We start from the raw sequence: 19,697 nt of genomic DNA on the forward strand, positions 1-19,697 counted from the left end.
GTGGCGTGAACGAGTCCGTTTCACTTTTGGCAAACCGACATTAAAAAAGAAGAAGAAACGCACCACGTGACCAGATGTGGTCCATGATGCTGAAGCGTCGTTAGAAACGGATGTTTTTCTCATCGGTCCTTATCCCACTGACAGAGGGGGACACACGCACGCGCAGAAAGATGGGGCGCCTGGGCTCCGTGCAGCAGAAGATACCGTGTGTGTTCGTGACGGAGGTGAAGGAAGAACAGTCCAGGAAACGTGAGAGTCAGGTGAGTTCTGCTGGCCGCCATTTATTTACCAACACTGACACTAACCCGCCTGCAGCTGGTCACTCGACACTCAGTCTGAGGGCAGCAAGTACAGCTTCCCTCCCTCCGCCGTGAGAACAGGAAGTCAGGGGCCGACGGACCCTGCGGCTCTGCTCAGGGGCCGCGTCCTTCACAGGACCCCGACACGGCGGCTGAACCCAGATGAGAGATGAGGTGTGTCGAGATGAACCTGGCTTGACTGTGTCTGTGTTGATCCACCGACCTGACCCGCCGGCGGCTGCAGGGCTGGAGGAAGAAAAACACAGACGTCAAGTCGGACACGTTTTACTTCTCGTGTGAACATGTAATTCAACTATAGTGTAAAGTGGCCATGTGTAAATACACAGGATGTGAATTCCATCACATCCTCTTTGGAGAGAAATAAACAGAGAGAACGTTTTTCTTCTGTATAATCATCACAGTAGAAACACTAAATAAGGCACACATGAAATACCATAACAGAAACAAACGGAGACAATGCCAGTGGTTATATAGCTTCACACAAACGTATACATGTATGTTTGACTGTTAAAACCTTACATTTATGGAGACACGGAGCAGAGAACACATCTGAATTCTTAGAATAAGAATGTCCTGTGTGTCAGTGAAGCCGATCGGAGCAGAGTCCCCAAGGTGCTGCAGCTGGAACATCTGCACAGTCTGACTGCAGCTGCTTCGCTCCCGCTGTGTTTCAGGTCACGTGGCGTTTTTGCAGCGCTGGTTGAAGTCGGACTGAAATTCTAACCAGCATGCATTGTGTTAGGACCAGCATGCATCATGGGAAGTCAGCGCTTTATCCGGTCGAACGTACCTATGGTCCGGTCTTCTTATTGCGTTACCTGCTTGTCCCGCCTGTGAAGGACTACTTGACCATTCTCGCATATTACATCTGTACAGCACCATTATGAGAACAGAGCCTGTCTCATTCACATATGCTCCTTTCTCTCCAAGTCATAGAAAATGTCAGGTTATAGACAAAGGGCCAACTAGCAGTACATTGTCTACGCTCAGGGACTTTCAAATCTAATTTAGAGGCCCCCAGACAGAGAGGCACAGGGTGAGGAAGATGCACTGGGATGCTGTGGGAGACATCTTCAGACTTGGGGGTGACAATTGCTCATGCTACTCTGTTAGCGTTTGACTATTGTTTCATCTTCTGGTCTCCTTGAGGCATCAAGTCTACATTAAACTGTCTCGCATCTGCGCAAGACATCAGCTGCTGCCTGAGTTCTCCTTTCACCAGCTTCCAGAAAACTTGCATCATACTGACCTTACAACCGTCGCCTAGCAACAGAGCTTCTGGAGAAAAAAGTGATTTGGTTGATTCAAAACATTGAAAAGATGTTGTATTTCTTTTTACGTTCACCGTGAGCTGTTCGGTTGAGCACCAACATTTAAAAATCCATTTTTCTGTTTTTCTTGTCTTCATCTCTGGATAGTGGGAGGACGTGGATCAAATAAATAATTGGTTACTCTTTTATTTACAGACCAGGTTCAGATCAAAAACCTGATACTATATACAGAGTCTTCAACCTGCCGCAGGATCGGTTCCAACTTGGCCCTATGCTGCCTGTCTTCGCCGCTCACTGTCCTCATTTCACACTTAAGCTGCTTGAGTGAGGGCATCCGGATTAAAGTCAGCAGAAAGTCTGCTGAGTCCGATGTGGGAACACAGCAGGGCATCACCCGCTGGATTCACCTAACACATGACAGATGCAAAAATGAAAACAAATATCTCCTGGGGAAAAGGCGGTGTCATACACGTAGAAGACACCGACGAAGATCGGTGATTAGAGCCGACGCCGTTTTCGATGGGCTGTAAACGAAATCGTGTGATCTCCTCAGCGGAATTAATACGTTACATCCCTTGCCTGAAAAATATGGAGGATTTGTTGCTGTTGTGAACGCATCTGTGCAGAGAACCTCCTGCTGCGTTGTGCTTGTGTGAAAGGCAAATGTCTGAAAATGACTTTACTGTGTCCTACCAATAAAGGCAAAAATGCCCCCCAAAAATATCTAAAACAATAAACCACTATACTTTGACTTGTCAAACCTGGATGAAATTATCCCTGAAAGACTTAAAGGGATAGTTCACCCAGAAATGAAAATTCACTCATCTACTCACCAATATGGCGATGGAGGGGCGGGTGAAGTGTTTGAGTCCACGAAACACTCTAGGAGTTTTAGTAGTTTAACCCTCCAGAAGTGTTTTGTGGACTCAAACACTTCACCCACCCCTCCATCATAGTGGTGAGTAGATAATGTGTGAATTTTAATTTCTGGGTGAACTATCTCTTTAAGAGGATTTTAAACATTTTTAGATTTGTGAAAATGCAAAAAAAAGGGACATTACTGCTTTTTCACATCTAGACCACATTGCACCAGGTCTAGATCAAATAACACTTTACATAGACGTGTCAAATCTGGACTAAATTACCAACAAGAGGCAACAGCGTCTTTAAAACAATTTGTCAAACCGTTATTGCATATTTGTGTAAATGCAAAACAGATAACAGTTTTTTCGTACTGAGACCCCCATCAGACCAGGTCCAGATGAAAAACCACAACACTTAAGCACGTCATATCTGGACCAGATTATCCCTGAAAGGCAAAATATTCTTTAAAACAGTGTCAGATTTGTGAAAGCTAAATTCTATTTATGAAAATGCAATAAAGGGACATCTCACTTCTATATTGTTTTAACACCTAGACCACATCAGTTCAGATCAAAACCGTTATACTTTGACTTGTCAAATCTGGACCACATTATCTCGTCCCTCTTCGCTATGAGCTTCTTGTTCCTCTCCAGTTTGAAATGAGCATGTTCTGTGTCATACTTCTCTCTCCTCCATATTTGTTTGTGTTGTCCACATGCATATTACCCACTTGCATCTGTGCCATGTGGAGGAACGCAAAGCTTTGTCTTAAGTGATTTGTGACAAAATAAACGATGGAGCAAAGAAGACTCAAGTTCATACCACACAGTCCTAATGTCAAACAGAATGTTCTTCAGTCATTCTTCAACACACAGTATAACAATGGAGACGTCTGACTTTAAACATGCAGTTTGCTCCTGCAGTAAAACCACCCACAGACTAAACAAAAGCCAGAGCTCTAAACAGGTCGTTTGGGCAAATGACTAATTCTGCTCTCTGGTCTTACGAAGAATTTTCCTTCTTGGGATAATAACATTTTCACACTCATCAATTTCTGGATTCACACAGTTTTAGGCATAAGAACTTATTGATCTCCTCATTAGCTCTTAGTCCATTTTTGGCTGATTTCTGCCCCCTGTGTGTGCACACGTTTCCCTGACGACGTCATTCAGAAACCTGTCGGTCATTAGAAAGAAAATGTTATATCATAAATGTTTTGGCAAAAAGTGCATAATGATGAACGAACAATGAATGAAATTTGTTCTGGTTTTATAACATGTTAATAGGATGAGACTGGAATCAATATTCGTCCTGGCTCCGTGCAACGTGTGGATGATTCATTTAAGTACTAACTGCTCTCTTGGTTTTGTAAGTGAGGAAAGGTGTTTCGTAGAAGCTGAAACTTTGTTTTGCAGTTGTCTGTCCAACGTATCGTGGTTAAACATCGTCTCTCTTTCTGCCTGCAGCAATTTCAGGTTGTTGCTACTGAACACGTGAACCCCGTCGCTCTGGAGGCTGACATTAATTGTGCACTTGCCACAGAAAAACTGGATGGTACCTGCTGTTATGTTACACTCTACAAAGGTGAGTGTTTCTGTTTTCAATGAGAATTCTTTCATGTTGTGATTCTGTTTTAAGGTGGATACTCGTTGATGTCAACAGTAAGAGGTATACTGTACCTGTAGTAGCATTGATAGTGGTGTCATTGTTCTTCAAACCTGATCGATAAAGCTGACTTCTCCCGGTGTTCATATTTTTCTTGGAGTCTGATGGGAGGAACTAAACAGTTTTTTGTTTCCGTAGGGCAGCCTTACCTCTGGGCTCGACTGGACAGGAAACCCAACAAACAAGCAGAGAAGCAATTCAAGAAGTACCAGCACTCTCACAGGAGCTCCAAAGGTTTCTGGACGATATGTTTTCTTTTGCACATTACATGTCCCCATTTTTTGCAGGTGGGTTTAGACTGGTTCTGTCTCTTTTCAGGTTTCACGTGGAACGTAGAGGACGATTTTAAGATGGTGCCAGAGACGTGGATCCCAGCTCACCGGGTCAAACATCACAACGGCTATCCAGTGCCTGATGACCTCGGACACATTCCAGGTTATTCAAAAATTCTATTGTTAACTGTAAGGATTGTTGTTAAAAACCTAGTAGTAGTGCAAGGTAGCAAAGCTTTACAATGAATATACAGTCAAAGTATGACACTGTGACAGCTCCCTGGAGCTCAGGATGAAAGTGGATGTCTGTATGTGGCTCACATTTCTCGAGAACCGTTCATCTTATCAGCTTCACACTTGTTATGTGTATTGTTAAGGGCTCAATGAAATACAATGTTGATTGTGGTGGGATCTGGGCACATTATATGTTCAATATGAATAAACTTTGACTAAATAGGCGACCAGCGCTCTATAGCAGCAGCGGCGGCTGGGACTCGTCAATGTAAGTGACGATGTTGATCATGAGAACAACACGTTCACAACTACAACTGATTCTGCAGTTCAGGGTTCTGTGTACTGATTTGAGCTTCAGGTGAGCAGCTCAGTGCGCAGCAGCAGGGCTTCATGCTTCTGGGGACTGAGTCCTGCAGCAGGTCTTTGCGTGGCACAGCTCAACTTCAGTGTCTGAAAGAACAGGCCAAGCAAACAGCCCATTTCAAACAGGCAGGTTTACATCAGCCACTGCACTAGTGTCCAAAATGTAAAAAACTGTTACCTCTACCGGTCATTCCTGCTGATTTAGAGACCAGGTCTTAAAATTTAGGAATAATATTGCCCTGTACCTTATTTCTAAGAAACAATTTTACTGAGCAGCTGTATTCAAACCAGCCTGGTACAATTTCTCACATGGAAATGATCATCATCATGGTGTAAAGGCAACACTGATTTTGCTCTTGTGAATGTTCAGGCTGGGTTCCAGTGGAGAAGGACAACAAGCAGTACTGTTGGCACTCGTCTGTGCTGGATTACGAAGTCGGGGTGGCTCTTGTTCTCAGGCCCAAGGCTGACGATGAAGACATGTTAGAAATTGTAGCAGTTCCGCTTGCTGACCTCATGGAACAAACCCTGGAACTCATTGGAACCAACGTGAATGGGAACCCTTATGGTAATGTGATATATCCTTTCACGGGAATCTACGTCATTGTGTAGACAGCTTGTTGTTTCAAAACAGCCTGTGCTTTTTAATGTCAAATGTTTCTGCTTGCTTTAATAAGTCCGGTCACAGTTTTAATACAAAGCGACATCTTTATTTATTCAGCTCCTCATGAAATGAAAAACACATTTTTCACCATTTTAAATCCTGCAACTCTGTTTTAATTGTGACAAATAAGCCACAGTTGGGTCAGAGAAACAATATCATTATTTTTACTAGGGCTGCATGATGTATTGAAAATCTATCGTCATCGCATTATCAACGTGCACCATAGACGTATCGCAAAAGACGGCGAAAATTGCGATGAATGGTGTTTCATGCGCCACACATTCACACTTTGCATGTCAAAAATATTTGTCAGATGGAGCCCTGCTGCCCTGGATGTTAAATGAAAGACATTCAGATCATCGACGGGTTTTTCTGTCAATGAATAATTGTCGGAAGCAGAGAATAAGAAGAGTATAGAGCGAAAACAGAATTTGAAAACACATTTGACAGAGCGAGGCGGCCCCCCGTCAAATCTAGCTCTGCCTCCTCAAGACTAAATTCTACTGTGGAAACTTCTAGTGCTCACGTTTGTCCCGAGTTAAATTCATCACTGTGATTATATCAAATAATTGTGTAGCTTATATATGATCATAGAGCCTGAGGGAAGTAACAGCGCCACACTATGTCTCTCTCTCTCTCTCTCTCTCTCTCTCTCTCTCTCTCTCTCTCTCTCTCTCTCTCTGTCTCTCTGCTGACGTCTCTGACTCGCTACAGTTTAAAAGTTGATTTGTTTGTCGCCACATTATCAACACTGATCATTGTTGAGGGATTTTTGACCATCCTCACGCATTACTGTATATGCCACTATATATTATGTATATAGTGTATATTATATCTGTACACCATTAAGAGAAGAGTGCCTTCTCTTATTCCACAGATACTCCCTTCTCTCTCTAAGCAGAACCCAAGTTCAGATTATAGATAAAGGACCAACCAACAGTACATTGTAGTGTCTACACTCAGTGACTTTCATATCTAATTTAGATGTGACAGACAGAGAGGCACCAACTTCCACTCTTTTCTAAATGACACCAGTGACAAGACATAAGGACGATTTAGTTATACATACTTTAGGCTTAACTATCCAATAGGATGTGAACACCTACATGTAACATAGAGAGTGACAGCAGTTCTAACCATTCATGGATGTGCTGTTGGAACGGGTGATGCAAGTAGAGGGAGATATACTGGGATGCTGTGGGAGACATCTTGAGACCTGGGGGTGACACTTGCTCATGTTACTCTGTTAGCGTTTGTATATTGTTCCACCTTCTGGTCTCCTTGATGCATCAAGTCTACATTAAATTCTTCTGCATAAGACATCAGCTGCTGCCTGAGTTCTCCTTTCACCAGCTTCCAGAAAACGTCCATAACAATTATAACATAATGATCGATTATTTTATTAATGAGTAAAATCTTTATTCAGAGCAGCGCATTCATCAGCCGCTCGCTCGCTCGCTCCTTTCCTCTCTCTCTTACACCCCACACACTCACACACGTGATCAGACATATGTGTAAACTCAGTCCGAGTAAAAACAACAGACTTTATAACTTAGTAAATTAATGAAGAGCCGGAGGAGGTGGTGGCGCGCTTGGTTTGGTTTGACGCAGTTGGCGCAGCGGACAGCGCGAATGACTGAGAAACAACAAAGGATGTAAATTACTGACAGAGCTGCAAACAATGTAAAAAATAAATACTTTTCACGGTCAAAACATGTGAAAAATCCCAAATGAACACTATAAGTGGATTTAGTGGAGCTGTGCATGGTTCCCTGGTGTCTGCCCCAGACTTGGTGGCGCTGCGGCCGGGCTGTGGGCCTTCCCCCGACCGTGGAGCTGTCCGTGCTCTCTGCGTCAGTAGCCAGGGACGGTTTGTGTTTATTTATCACAAATCATCGCCTATCACATGTTTTCCTAATATCTTGCAGCCCTAATTTTTACATTTATATCTGACTTTCTCTTCTTGTAAAACGGTTCAACTGTTTGATGATGACTCATCCTGCACTCAGGGACGTTCTTCAGGACGCTTTTTTCATCTCCCACCCTTTGACGATAAACTCTGCCAGTTACCAACCAGCGTAGAGACCTTTACTATGTGATTCATCTGTTGTGTTCACTGGCGTAGGTCAGGGCAAGAAGTCCTCGACAATGGAGAGCAGGCTGTTGCCATGACTTTGCCTGTTGACCTACGAGTTACCGTCAACTCTGCTGCTCGGCCGTGACGCACATCCAGTGCTGTTGGCTACTGCAAGTGCCAATCAATATCTGCAACAGACCTCTCAATAGCTTTGTATTTTGACCAGGCACATGAATATACACATTTAAATGGGACTGTGACTTCTCCTAAAAGTGTTAAAATACTGACACTTGAATAATGAATAATATCTGATCATTCAGACCTCATCAAACAACATTGACAACATCACATATCACCACAAGGTCGACAGAGAGTGATGTGTGACAAAGTTCTGTGAATGGGTGAATAGCAGAAACTGTACTGGGAAGAGCTTTGAGTGGTCATCAAGACTAGAAAACCACCGACCATTTACTGTTTGGTCTCCGCAGCCACAAATGATGTATGTGACTATTGCATATTGAGTCGTGCTCACAGGAGGCACATTCAGAATTTGTGAACAAACCAACTTAGAGCTGAGCACTTATCCAGGGATGTTAATAACAGGTCTGTGACATCACAGGCAGATGTTTGCCTCTGGAACTGATGAACACGTGTATTAAATATGTTCACAAACTGGACATGGTGTATTTGATTAAACTAGAGTCTGACTTTTACCCGTCATAAGTGGAACAATTTCAATGACATCTAAACTTTTCAAAAATATATTTTAGGAAAAAAAACATTAAAAGTAGTTGGATATGAGAACGTTTACTAAATGAAATAAAGTAGAATGTTAATCTTAGGTGTGAGGATATTTGTTTGTGCTAAACTAAAGTTGAGTTTTTCTATCCTGACAGGACTGGGGAGTAAAAAGCAGCCGGTCCACTTCCTGGTGTCCCACGGGAGTGTTAAATTCAGAACGCCTCCACCGGTGGACTTCCAGCAGCTGCGCTCCTGGTTCCACGAGTGTCCAGAGAGCCGAGTCGAGGGCATCGTGTGGCACTGCAGCGACGGCACTCTCCTTAAGGTGGATGAGGCTCAGGAATTTCACTTTGAGTGTGAATAGTTTGGAGGGAAATGAAAGTGGACTTACTTATGTGATGATGCAGATGTGGAATTTTGAATGCAGTTTATTTTTAGACTTCCCACACATGAATGAACACATTAAATGTACTTAACTGGTTCTACTAGCTTTCAAGGATGTAGAGGATTATGCCTTTGCTGAAAGATGAGCGTGAAAAATTAGAATTAGATAAAATGATGAAATAAGAAATTATATATTAAGTGTACATAAGTTGTCTTCTGAAGGCAGACTGTATAATAAAATGTTGGCGTGCAGGTGTTGAGCTGTTCTTTGGTTGTTGGTAGGTTCATCGTCATCACCTGGGACTGAGGTGGCCAGACGGGGAGTCCTGCTTTGGGAACAGGTCGGTGGGGATTCACGTGGACGGGACAGTGGAGGACAACAACAGCAGAGACTTGTTCGCCTCTTTCTCTGCCCTGAATGGACGCAGCTTCAGCCGACTTCAGGACGTCCACTTTGACCCATAAACCCTCAGGCTGAGACGATGAAATATTCCCTCTCCTAAAGCTGCTGTGATCCTGTTAGGATTTACCACCTTGCTGATCGCTGGCTGATAGTTTGACCTGTCGGTAGCGATCAGTAATTTAACATGAACTATTTCAGGTTATTTTCACGTGAGACCCGTGAAGTACACCGAGGCTGAACAAGGCTTTTTTTGTGTCCCGCCACACATATGTGAATATTTCAGAGGTGAACCTTCACCTTCCGTTCACTCTGTGTGAGCGGGGGATCAAATATTAGCTGCCTGTGTCGAGGCAACAGCTACATTCCTGCACGTAGAGTTCAACATGGGTGAACTTTGACCTGCGATATTCCCTTCACATTTGCACGTGTGTGACCGGGGCCTCTATCAAAATTAGCTGAAGGTCTTAATCTGCGGTTTTCAGTGAGGCCGGGCTCACTGAAGCTGGATCAAACCTACAGCGCCAAACAGGAACAGTTGCTCTTCATGGATCACTACGTTTGAGCATTTCTGCTCAGTGCTGCAAATATGAAATGCACTTTTTTTTCAATCATCAGAGCACAGCTCGCATCAACATTCAACAGGCTTGGAACCTTTTAATCATGCATAAGCATTTTAGCGTTTTTAGTGTGAATATGCTTCCAGTATTTAAAAAAAGACTGACCAACTGGATGTTTTTAGCAAGAAGCTTGAATGTTCCATCTATATACAATAAATTCTGTGTCACAGTTATTTCAATGCTAAGTGAAGATCATCTGAGCATGTAAACAATCTGCTAAGTATCAAAACTGCTTTATTCACAAAGGACATTTACATTGAAGTTCAATATGTCAGAACTGTATAATATACAAATCTTATAAATATGCTACTACACCAGCCAGAGAACTAGTATATTAACATAGAAAGCTGCCTTATGGAAGAGGGTGGGGGAGCTGCGTCACATTAAAAGGTCAAACTTAATGATTTGGTTCCTACTCAATCATTCAAACACATTTCGCTCAGGACCATATTAAAGGGATAGTTCACAGAAAAATGAAAATTCCCTCATTATCCACTCACCACTATGCCGATGGAGGGGTGGGTGAAGTGTTTGAGTCTGTTTACCCCCCGAGACTCCTGAAGTGTTTTGTCGACTCTAACACTTCACCCATATACTTCATGGCATAGTGGTGAGTAGATAATGAGTGAATTTTCATTTTTGGGCGAACTATCCCTTTAAGGTTCAGCTGAGATCTAAACTGAAAATGAGCACTAAAGTTAAAGATAAATTCAAAGTTTAATGTTTAATTCTAACAGTGTTAAGTCCACTGAACGGCTCAGTTACCCTGTGTCAACTGATGGACACACTGGGCATGTCAGGTTTCACACCAAACCGGTCACACACTTTCCTCAGCTGCTCCTCCAGCAGAATGTTCTTCTTCACCTCCACATTGTAGTTATATTTCAAGTCCTCAATCTCCTCAAAAAATGTCGGGTCAAAGTTCTCCAGCTCTTTCTGCAGCTTGTTGACCTCAGCTTGAAGTTTGGTTTTCTCCATCTCTGCTGCCTGCAGACGACTTCTGAGCTTCCCGAGATCTACGAACACAAGACAAGAGGCAGCGGAGGTGACTGTTGTTCTTCATGACTGCTCACGTCACATACATTCAGATGTTTGAGTAGCTGATTAAACTGAGACCAGATTACTTGAACGCTCCACATGAAGCCAACATTTGCAGAAAACCAGCAGTTTATGATGATGTCGTGTTTAAGAGACCAGACATGTTTTGTGAGGCCACATTGACCTTGACCTTTGACCAGCAACATCGCATCAATTCAACTGAAGTTTGTATCAAATTTGAAAAAATTATCTCAAGGCAAGAAATATATTTTGTTCACAAGAATGGGAAAACAAAAACATCATGCCACCATCTTATTGCTATTGCTGGTGCGGAGGCATAAACACGTTTGATTGCAGCAGAGTAACTAGAAAACCCAAACACACGTCACACTGTTCCATCTCACTGCCTCCCAGCAGCAGCTGTGTGTTTGGAAGTCTCACCTGGTTTAGATGAAGTCTCACCATATCGCTGACTGTACTCACTGAGGCTGTGCTTCAGATCTCTGTTCTCCTGCTGCAGCTCAGTGTTGACCAACCTAACGACAAAACAAACATGGAGATTTTTGTAGAAATTAAACTTCCACAAGTTACTTAAACCAAACAAATATACTTGATCGGGATAGGAAAATACTGCTGTCGCTATATACTGTACATTGTGTTTGCATTCATTTGATGGTGCTTCAGACGACCTCAGCATTTTTTAGAGCCCTGACTGAGATAATTGTGTTTTTTCCACCAGTGAGTGACTTAAAAAGCCAAACTGAATGAGGCTTCAGCGCTGCTGGAACACAGACAGATGGTGTTTGTGGGTGAGATGGCAAATTGTGAGAGAAGTTACAGATGGAGGTGACGAGCCCTCACTGTCTCTGCGACACGCATCATAACATTGTGCCGGAAAAGGGCAGAAAATGTGCACGGTCACTCGGGTGTTCTGTTTACATCACTGCCCACCAGAGCTGCAGCTGATTAACACCCATGACTACTGCAGTCACTTGGTGATGAGAGTCCTGTTTCCCACTGAAGACAAACCAAATCAAAAAGCCAGATGTTAGTGGGTGTCGTTGGGTTTTGTGTCCAGTGTGAAAGAGGCTTCACGGTATTGTGATATGATCATAGTATTTTCCAGATGTTCAGTCATGGTGATTCAAACAAACTCTCTTAAAGATGTAATTATAAGTAAAGTCATTATTCACTGAAGTGTCTGTTTGCTTGAAGTTCTGCCACAACGTAACACACTCATTCAACACCAATCTGGTTATATGTCACTCTGCATATATTAGCACTATGGGGACAAATGTGATTATGATCAAAATGATATTAACTATATGGTTCATCCCTAATATTACTACATTATTACCAATACTCAACAGTGCACATAGCTTTGCATACCTCATTGCCCTGAACTCCTTGGTGAGTCCAGCATCAGTCTTTGCAGCAGTGGGGCAGTTTTTAAACATGTCAACCTGAGAAATGACGAACAAATAACAATTTAAACCTCTTTATATGACACAATGGGTCTGATCGCTCAGCTCACTCACACTGACAGACAGGGATTGAAGATGAGAGGAGAACTCTAACGTGAACCAGGCGGTTTGTCAAAATAAATGTAAGAAGAGTGGCAACACAAATAGTGAATACAGGTTTTCCACCAATTATTAAATGATCAGCACTGCTGCTTCAAGAGAGCAGAACTGGTCGGTTTGTACCGTGTGAGTGTCTCTGTCTGAGTGTCCTCCCTCCACACTCCTGCTGACCTGTGCTCACTTTACTCTTTAACAAGAAACAGCAACACTCATCACAAGTTACTAGGACCTGAACTGTACTGAAGTTTACTTTGTGTTAGTTTGATTCACTCCAGAGTTTATGAGACACACACACACACACAATCCTAGAGGAAACACTGCAATACAATTCAAAGCTAAAAGCTCATGTAAATCAAATCATTCCCATCCTGTTTACTGGGCTGTAACATATATCTGGACCCAAATGTATAATATTTATTTAAGAGCAAATTTTGTTAACAGTTAGAGAGTCCATCTTATTTATTGTTTTAGTTATGTGGTTTATTATATTAATGTTATTTATTTAGGATATTTAAATAATTTTTCAATTCTAATTTAAATGTCAGACTGAATATTCTTAAGAATTTAGTTCATTGCTCTTTTTAAAGGGGTGTACTTGCATGATTATGCTATTACATTATCAGTAGTAGTGGTATACAATGGTTTAAAATGACAATATCATTTATCACAAGGTTTTCTGGGACAATATATCGTCCAACAAAATTTGTTACCGTGACAGGCCTACTTTAATATTTTTAATAATGCACTGAGTTAAGAGGTTTCACATATCCCAGCAAAATTGGTATTGTACAATGAAATATCCTAAACTGAATCGATATTGAGCAGGTTTGTGAATAAGCATATAGTTAACCAACCAGTTAGCTTAGCTATTTCTTTACACCAGGCAGACACAGCGACAAGTGTCTATGGTCTATGAGCTGTGAGTGAGGTTTCTTATCACGTTAGGACATGTCTATGAGATGGGTCGAGCCGAGGAGACTTTGACTTTCAGGGGACTAAAAATCATGACATCTGCTTATTCAAAATGTTTTCTTGTGCAATACTTAATTGCTGGATCTCTTAAAATCACCTCTTACTGCAAAGACTAATCAAACAATTATTACCTCCACCAAGCTGGTTTTATTCTCATTTAGTAGTTATGCACCCAACTCCAACTGAAATGAGGTCTGACTGTCTGCATGGACGGGAACAACTTAATGCAGGCTGCAAATAGTGCTGCACACAGCTATACAATGCAGCAACCGAGCAATACACCGAGTTAGAGATCTCATATGTTACTATGAGAAGTGTAAAAACGTTTGGTTAATTATGAAGCTGTGACAGGACCAATTAGAATATGGAGGGCCGCCACAGTCTGGATAATTAATGACAAACGCTGCTTTAACATAGTGAGATAGGGAATTAACCTTGGCAGATGTATGCAGTCTCAGAGCACCCTTGTAGCTTAGCATGTACCTGATCTTCAAGCTGTCGGATGCTGGTCTGTGCTCTTTCCTCGCGCTCGTTCGCCTCCTTCAGCTGCTGTTTGACTTCAGACAGCCTGGAGGTCTTCTGGGAGATCTCCTTCTCCAGTTCCTTCATCTTGTTCTCAAACATTCTGCAGAGAGGAAGACAAACAACCGCTGTCTCACACTCTGCTCTCTACTGTTAACTCTTCATTAAAGCTGTGAAAGCTTTTGAATTAGACTCAAATGGACGGCACAGGGAGCAGTTTGCTGACCTTGTTACCACAGAAGCCTTCCAGGTCTTTGCGTCTGCTCCCTCTGTGACTGGTTTGGACAGAGCTGCACGAAGCCGCTGTTTGGTTTCCTCCAGCTCCGCCTCCAGCTTCTCGTTGTTTACCTCCAGACTCGTTTTGGTGACTCTCAGCCTCTCTGCGGCCTCAATTTCCTGTTAACAATACCAATCATGCACAATCAGGTGAGACAATGACGGTGGGTTTTACTACAGATGAGAAAGCCATGTTTATGCTCCACACAGCTCCTGTCCTTACATTACCAAGTGCTGTAATTGAAAACTACATTAAATATGACCAGAATTAATTACTTATTCAAACTCAGTCATAATAAGTTTCTCTCTGACTGGGACAAATATTTCCATTAGCCATTGACAGGGAGGAACACTGTTTGCTCACATTTACACGTAGTTACACAAACTAAATTGAGACCTTGAATCACTAAATAAAAACACACCCACTTTTAAAAAAGGAAAATATAATTCAACTTTCCTTCTGAAAGTACTTTTGAAGGTGTAGCATATTGTAGAAGTAAAATGTATTCACCCTCTTGATCTCCTTGCGTAGACGTTCATTTTCAATCACTATTTTCTCCAGTCCTTTGGTCCTAGATTCAAGTTTGGATCTCAGCTCAGCTTCACTTTGGCTCTTGAGCTTCTCATATTCAGCCTAAAAGAAAATAATAGATGGATGGTTTATCGATCCCGAAAGAAATGTAGGTATAAGTGTGTTTCTATCGGGGATGTGCAATATTCACTCAGTTGTAATAACTGAAAAAGAAGTTGATATACTTATAGAATAAATATGTACGACACAAAACATAAAGTGGTGAACAACCTTTAGGTTTTGGTTTTCTTGCTCCAAGGCAGAGACCTTGTCTTGACTTGCCAGTGCACTGGACTTCTTCAGCGTGTCATTCTCCCTCTGCACCCTCTCCACCACCTTCTTCATCAACCCAATGGTTTTCTCAAGTTCAGGTACTGTTTTACCACTGTGGCCAGTCTGGTGAGGAACATGTGAAAAATCATGATCATGATAAACAGGACATTGGTGAATATCTGCACACATCACACATACCAACATGACGTCCCCACCTATGGGTACTCAGTAGTAGTTGATACTAATTATTTCTAAACCTAATCTTCCTTTACACACCTGCGTTTTATGAAAACCTTGCATGTTTGTCATGCTATTGTTTTGTCTAAACCATTAAATCTAAACTGTCTGTCTGTCATAACATTATCCATGACAAATTCATACCTAACCCCAACCTAACCACAACTCAACATCTTACCCATACCCTAACCAGGACCTCATTAGTTTTGCCTCATTAGGCCTGAGCTTTGGTCCCAATGAGGACGACTATTTAGGCTGAAAAAGGTTCTTTGGAGGTAACAACAATTTTTACACACACACACACACACACAGACACACACACACACACACACACACACACACAGTTGTTACAGCTGGTAATTATGTGACTTTAACTTACTCCACTTATATGAGCCAGTGTTTTCTTCACCTCTGCCTTTTCCTTTTTCAAAGCGATGCACATCTCCTTGAGGTCTGCAACTTGGTTCTGTGAGAAAACAGAAAAAAGGTGTATAAAGTCAAATAAAACACATGTTTCCCTTCAGTTTATGTTGGGGTTGAATCGTGGGGTTCAAAACACTGGCAAAACTGAAATAAATGCTGTTGAAGATGAATTTATGATGTAATGAACAAACTCTCTATTCACTAAAGTGAGATTCAACACATTGGGTGAGAAAACACAACATTTCATTAAGACAAACATCTTCAATCATGAGAAAAAGCTGCCAGCTCTTAGTGATGTCTGTACGGTAAATATGAAGCTAGCAGCTGGTTAGAACATTTCACTGAACAGCCTGCTCTCAGTCCCTGTTCTGCGTACCTTGAGTCTCGGTAAGTCTTTGTCGCTCTGCTCCAGCTGAAAGCGCAGCTCCAGGTTCTCAGAGGCAAGCTTGAGGTTTTCTTTTTGAAGGTCTTGATCTCTCTGTGAGGGAGTGCCAGTGCCTCTACCTGAAGTCTGGAGGGAAGCAAAGATACAACCTGAGCCAGAGAAAATGATTTAAATTGTGTGGTGATTACAACTACTACGGTGGAAGAGATTGCATCCTCAAAAACAAAAGCACTAAGGGAGTGTAACAAACCAGCATCATTTTTAAATCCATGCCCTTGTTCTCGGGGTCACGAAACTGAAACACACAACCACATCCACGAAGGACAATGCAGGGGAGCCAAACACAAACAAGCCACTTCTACTGTTAGTGCCTTGACTTCTACTCTGCCACATATACTGCCATGCTACCACAGCACTATCACTTAAGCTTGGGTGACTATAGAAGCCTGGAGTACCTTTTGATATCTAAGACATCTGCTTTCTCGTTTTCGAATGCACTCATCCCTTCTTCTTCTAATGAACCCCAGGTGTTTGTTCTGTGTGGTGCTGGATTCCACATCTGGTTCTGCTGAGCATGACTGTTCTGAATTATCTTCCTCTGTTGCCTCCTTTGTAGTCTCAACTGCTTCATCTTTCAGCTCAATCTGCTTATTATCCTCTTGTGTCTTCTCTGCCCTGATTCTCACATCATCATCATCATCATCATCAGTGTCTCGATCCTCTCGTTCAGCAGCACTCTCTCTAGTCATAGTTTCACTTGTTTCATGGCCTGTTGCTGCTGCCCTTGGCTTAGAGGATGACATTACTGATCTAGGTCTTTCTAACAGATCATCAGACTTGGCCTCAGTTTCTTTTGTGATCTGTGGTTGAGAGAGCAAGGTGCTTTCTTCTTTTTCTTCAAGCACATCACGATCAGAACCAAATGGGATGTTTGTGCTTTCCACATGATCTGCTTCTGTTTGTGTCGCATCATCTTTAACATGATCAGCTTCATCATCTACTTTTGTTTTGTCAGCTGCTGTGTTTTCTTCTACATCGGGGCTCGGTTGCTCGTGGTCAAGGCCAACATCCTCTTCCCCAACCAAGCTGGTTTGAGTTTCTCGGTCTGTCTGACTCTGCTTTGGCGCCCTCTGATGGTCAGCGGGCTCTTTGACAGCTTCAGGGCTGACGGAGCAGCTGGAGGATTCAGCTAGATGGGGTGTAACATTCCTTTCGAAAGACCCATCCGCAACATCAAAAGTGACAGAACAAATCCCTCTCAAAGCCTGGGAGGAGGAGCTTTTTACCTTCAAAGGCAATGAATTAGATTGAATCCAGTGTCAATGGAGATACATGAAGAAAGAGAATAAAGAATAATGAATATTGGAATACAATGAAAGAAAAACCTCTTTTAATCCTGTGTCCTTGTGGTTGTGTTTTACAGGTGTTTAATGGAGGGTTATCAGCTATATGAGCTTTACCTGGGCCCAGCATGCTCTCCTCAGCACATCAGACGACAGCTGTGGTTTTCCTCTTTCTTTGTTTGATCTTTTCTTTTCTTACATTGGTCTTAGTAAATTATAATAATAATAACTTTAATTATATGACACTTTTCAAAACAAAGTTACAAAGTGCATAAAACAGAGCAAAACAATGAAACACAAATAAAATCTGATTGTGTGTTTTATATTTGAAATTAAGATCAGTTTTACTATTATTTGTTGTAATACTATCACATTACATCTACAATGATTGAATATAGTGAACGTTGTAAAGTTAAAATGGAGTGTATAATGCCAAACAACAGAGAAATAGCAAATTCCCCTTTAGAATGTCAAATGACGTTAATGAATGTTTAGCATCTTTGCTAACTAACTTTCTTCATGACCAATTAAATTGCGTGGTAATATTTTTGTGAGAAATTATAATAGGCCATTTTCAGACATGAACTCTGGATAATTTGCAGACATTGGGGTATGGAGTTTTCAGGAGTTGCCTTTCACATATGTGGACCGCAGCAGGAGATTTTCTAGTCAGACAGCGTTCAGGTGAAGGTTGGCTCAGCAGATAGGATGTGATATATTACTTTCGCTGCAGAGATCATCTGTTTTCGTTTATAGCACATAGACACTGGCATCAGCCCTCATCCCAAAAAGTCTCTTGACATCTTTGTTCCACGTCTCCTACCTCTTTTTCATTTTGAGATATTAGTATTGTTATTTTTTATTTGAGGTTTTGCATTGATTGCATGTTAGAAATGTCATCAACACGCCCACATGCTTGCGGTTAATCCCCCGGAGGATCTCCTGCTGTGCTCTCACATGAGCTCATTCGGACAAGCTCCAGAGTTTTTAGTAGTTGGCAGGAGAAACTCCGGAGAATGTCTTTAGCCTCTCACTTGGACATTTGTGGCACCTCTAGAGAATGTCAAGAGATTATCCTGAGTTCAGTTTATGTCTGAAAGCAGATTAATTGTTTCACCACATTAGGTTTTCAAGCACACATGTGTTTTACTGTTTTTGTGTATGTTGATGAGCACTTACAGAGGGTCTTGACGAAGGCTCTTTGGACATCTGACTCTCTAAAATGTGGATTCTGTCCTCTAGATAGTGGTTCTTCAGCATCAGACTCTCCATGGCATCATCACGAGGTAAAGCCTGTTGTTGTCTGCGCGTTCAAACAAAATATAAAGGTGGATTATATGGACCAATAATGAGCCTCAGCAACAAAAACTTTGTTTAAAAAATGTTTAATGTTTTTTAATACTCCCCTACCTCCCCCTAAAGCCCCTACCAAAAAAATCTTGATGTGGTTCTAGGCTATGATTTTTATTTTGAATCTCATGTCAGTAATATAACTAAAAGTGCTTTCAATCCTCTTAGATACATTGCTTAAGTGCAACCATTTATCTCCCAGGCAGATACTGAGAGCATCCTTTTATCACTAGCAGACTTGACTACTATAATGCTGTCTTTTCTGGTGAGTCTAAGAAAGCAATAAATGAGCTATAAATCTTAAACAGATGAACTAAGGAAGACCAAAAGCAGAACACACATTTTCGCCTGTCTTCATTGGTTGCCTGTCCATTTTATAATGTAAAATCCTTTCTAAGTGTTCAAATTCCTCAATGGACTAGCCCGTATACTTCTCAGACATGGTTTTAATCTATACTCCCCCAAGACCACTCAGGTCGTTTGACACTGGCCTTATAATTGTTCCAGTGTTGAGAACAATTTAATTCAGGGAAGTGGTATTTAGAGTATTTTGTACTTCTATGGAATATCCTTGGAGCTGTGGGAAAGACAGTGATCAGGAGATGGCATATCCCCCTCGGCAAACGCAAAATACCAAAAGGAACTTCCTGATTAACATAACTGTGAAGTTTCATGAAAAACAATCCTCTGCTTCACTGGTCTCTCTATTCTACCATGTCTCTTATTATCATTTCCTTATGTATTTTCTTATTATTGCCCTATTTATTGTACTGTAAAGCCCTATGTCTTCCACAAAGGGCACTACATAAATGAAGAATGAATTAATTTTAATCGCTTTCTCAGAATCTA

General features: G+C 41.8%; 2 protein-coding genes across 2 annotated transcripts in view; one reads left to right on the top strand and one right to left on the bottom strand.

Annotated features, from left to right (window-relative positions):
* The first annotated feature begins 35 nt into the window (after positions 1 to 35).
* On the top strand, positions 36 to 12,541 carry c5h12orf29 (chromosome 5 C12orf29 homolog). The gene is made up of 7 exons (XM_035156394.2): positions 36 to 260; positions 3,922 to 4,039; positions 4,259 to 4,354; positions 4,439 to 4,555; positions 5,360 to 5,557; positions 8,627 to 8,796; positions 9,138 to 12,541. The coding sequence occupies exons 1-7, from the start codon at positions 111 to 113 to the stop codon at positions 9,318 to 9,320; spliced, it is 1,032 nt and encodes a 343-aa protein (XP_035012285.2). The 5' UTR covers positions 36 to 110; the 3' UTR covers positions 9,321 to 12,541.
* The window catches only part of cep290 (centrosomal protein 290), a 46,666-nt gene continuing 37,061 nt past the window's right edge, over positions 10,093 to 19,697 (bottom strand). The window contains exons 43-52 of the mRNA XM_035156442.2: positions 18,678 to 18,801; positions 16,147 to 16,281; positions 15,727 to 15,813; positions 15,069 to 15,233; positions 14,778 to 14,900; positions 14,217 to 14,386; positions 13,952 to 14,093; positions 12,303 to 12,376; positions 11,355 to 11,611; positions 10,093 to 10,891 (exon numbers count right to left, since the gene is read on the bottom strand). Of these exons, the coding sequence (XP_035012333.2) occupies positions 10,647 to 10,891; positions 11,355 to 11,611; positions 12,303 to 12,376; positions 13,952 to 14,093; positions 14,217 to 14,386; positions 14,778 to 14,900; positions 15,069 to 15,233; positions 15,727 to 15,813; positions 16,147 to 16,281; positions 18,678 to 18,801 (1,522 nt within the window). The 3' untranslated portion in view covers positions 10,093 to 10,646. The remainder of the gene's footprint in view (positions 10,892 to 11,354; positions 11,612 to 12,302; positions 12,377 to 13,951; positions 14,094 to 14,216; positions 14,387 to 14,777; positions 14,901 to 15,068; positions 15,234 to 15,726; positions 15,814 to 16,146; positions 16,282 to 18,677; positions 18,802 to 19,697) is intronic.

This window comes from Hippoglossus stenolepis, chromosome 5 (genome assembly GCF_022539355.2).
Source record: "Hippoglossus stenolepis isolate QCI-W04-F060 chromosome 5, HSTE1.2, whole genome shotgun sequence".
NCBI classification, from domain to species: Eukaryota; Metazoa; Chordata; class Actinopteri; order Pleuronectiformes; family Pleuronectidae; genus Hippoglossus; species Hippoglossus stenolepis.

Coding starts and splice junctions, on each gene's coding strand:
- c5h12orf29 (XM_035156394.2), top strand. CDS start 111: ATGTTTTTCTCATCGGTCCTTATCCCACTGACAGAGGGGGACACACGC. Junction 4,040..4,258: donor TTATGTTACACTCTACAAAG/GTGAGTGTTTCT, acceptor TTGTTTCCGTAG/GGCAGCCTTACCTCTGGGCT. Junction 4,355..4,438: donor CTCTCACAGGAGCTCCAAAG/GTTTCTGGACGA, acceptor GTCTCTTTTCAG/GTTTCACGTGGAACGTAGAG.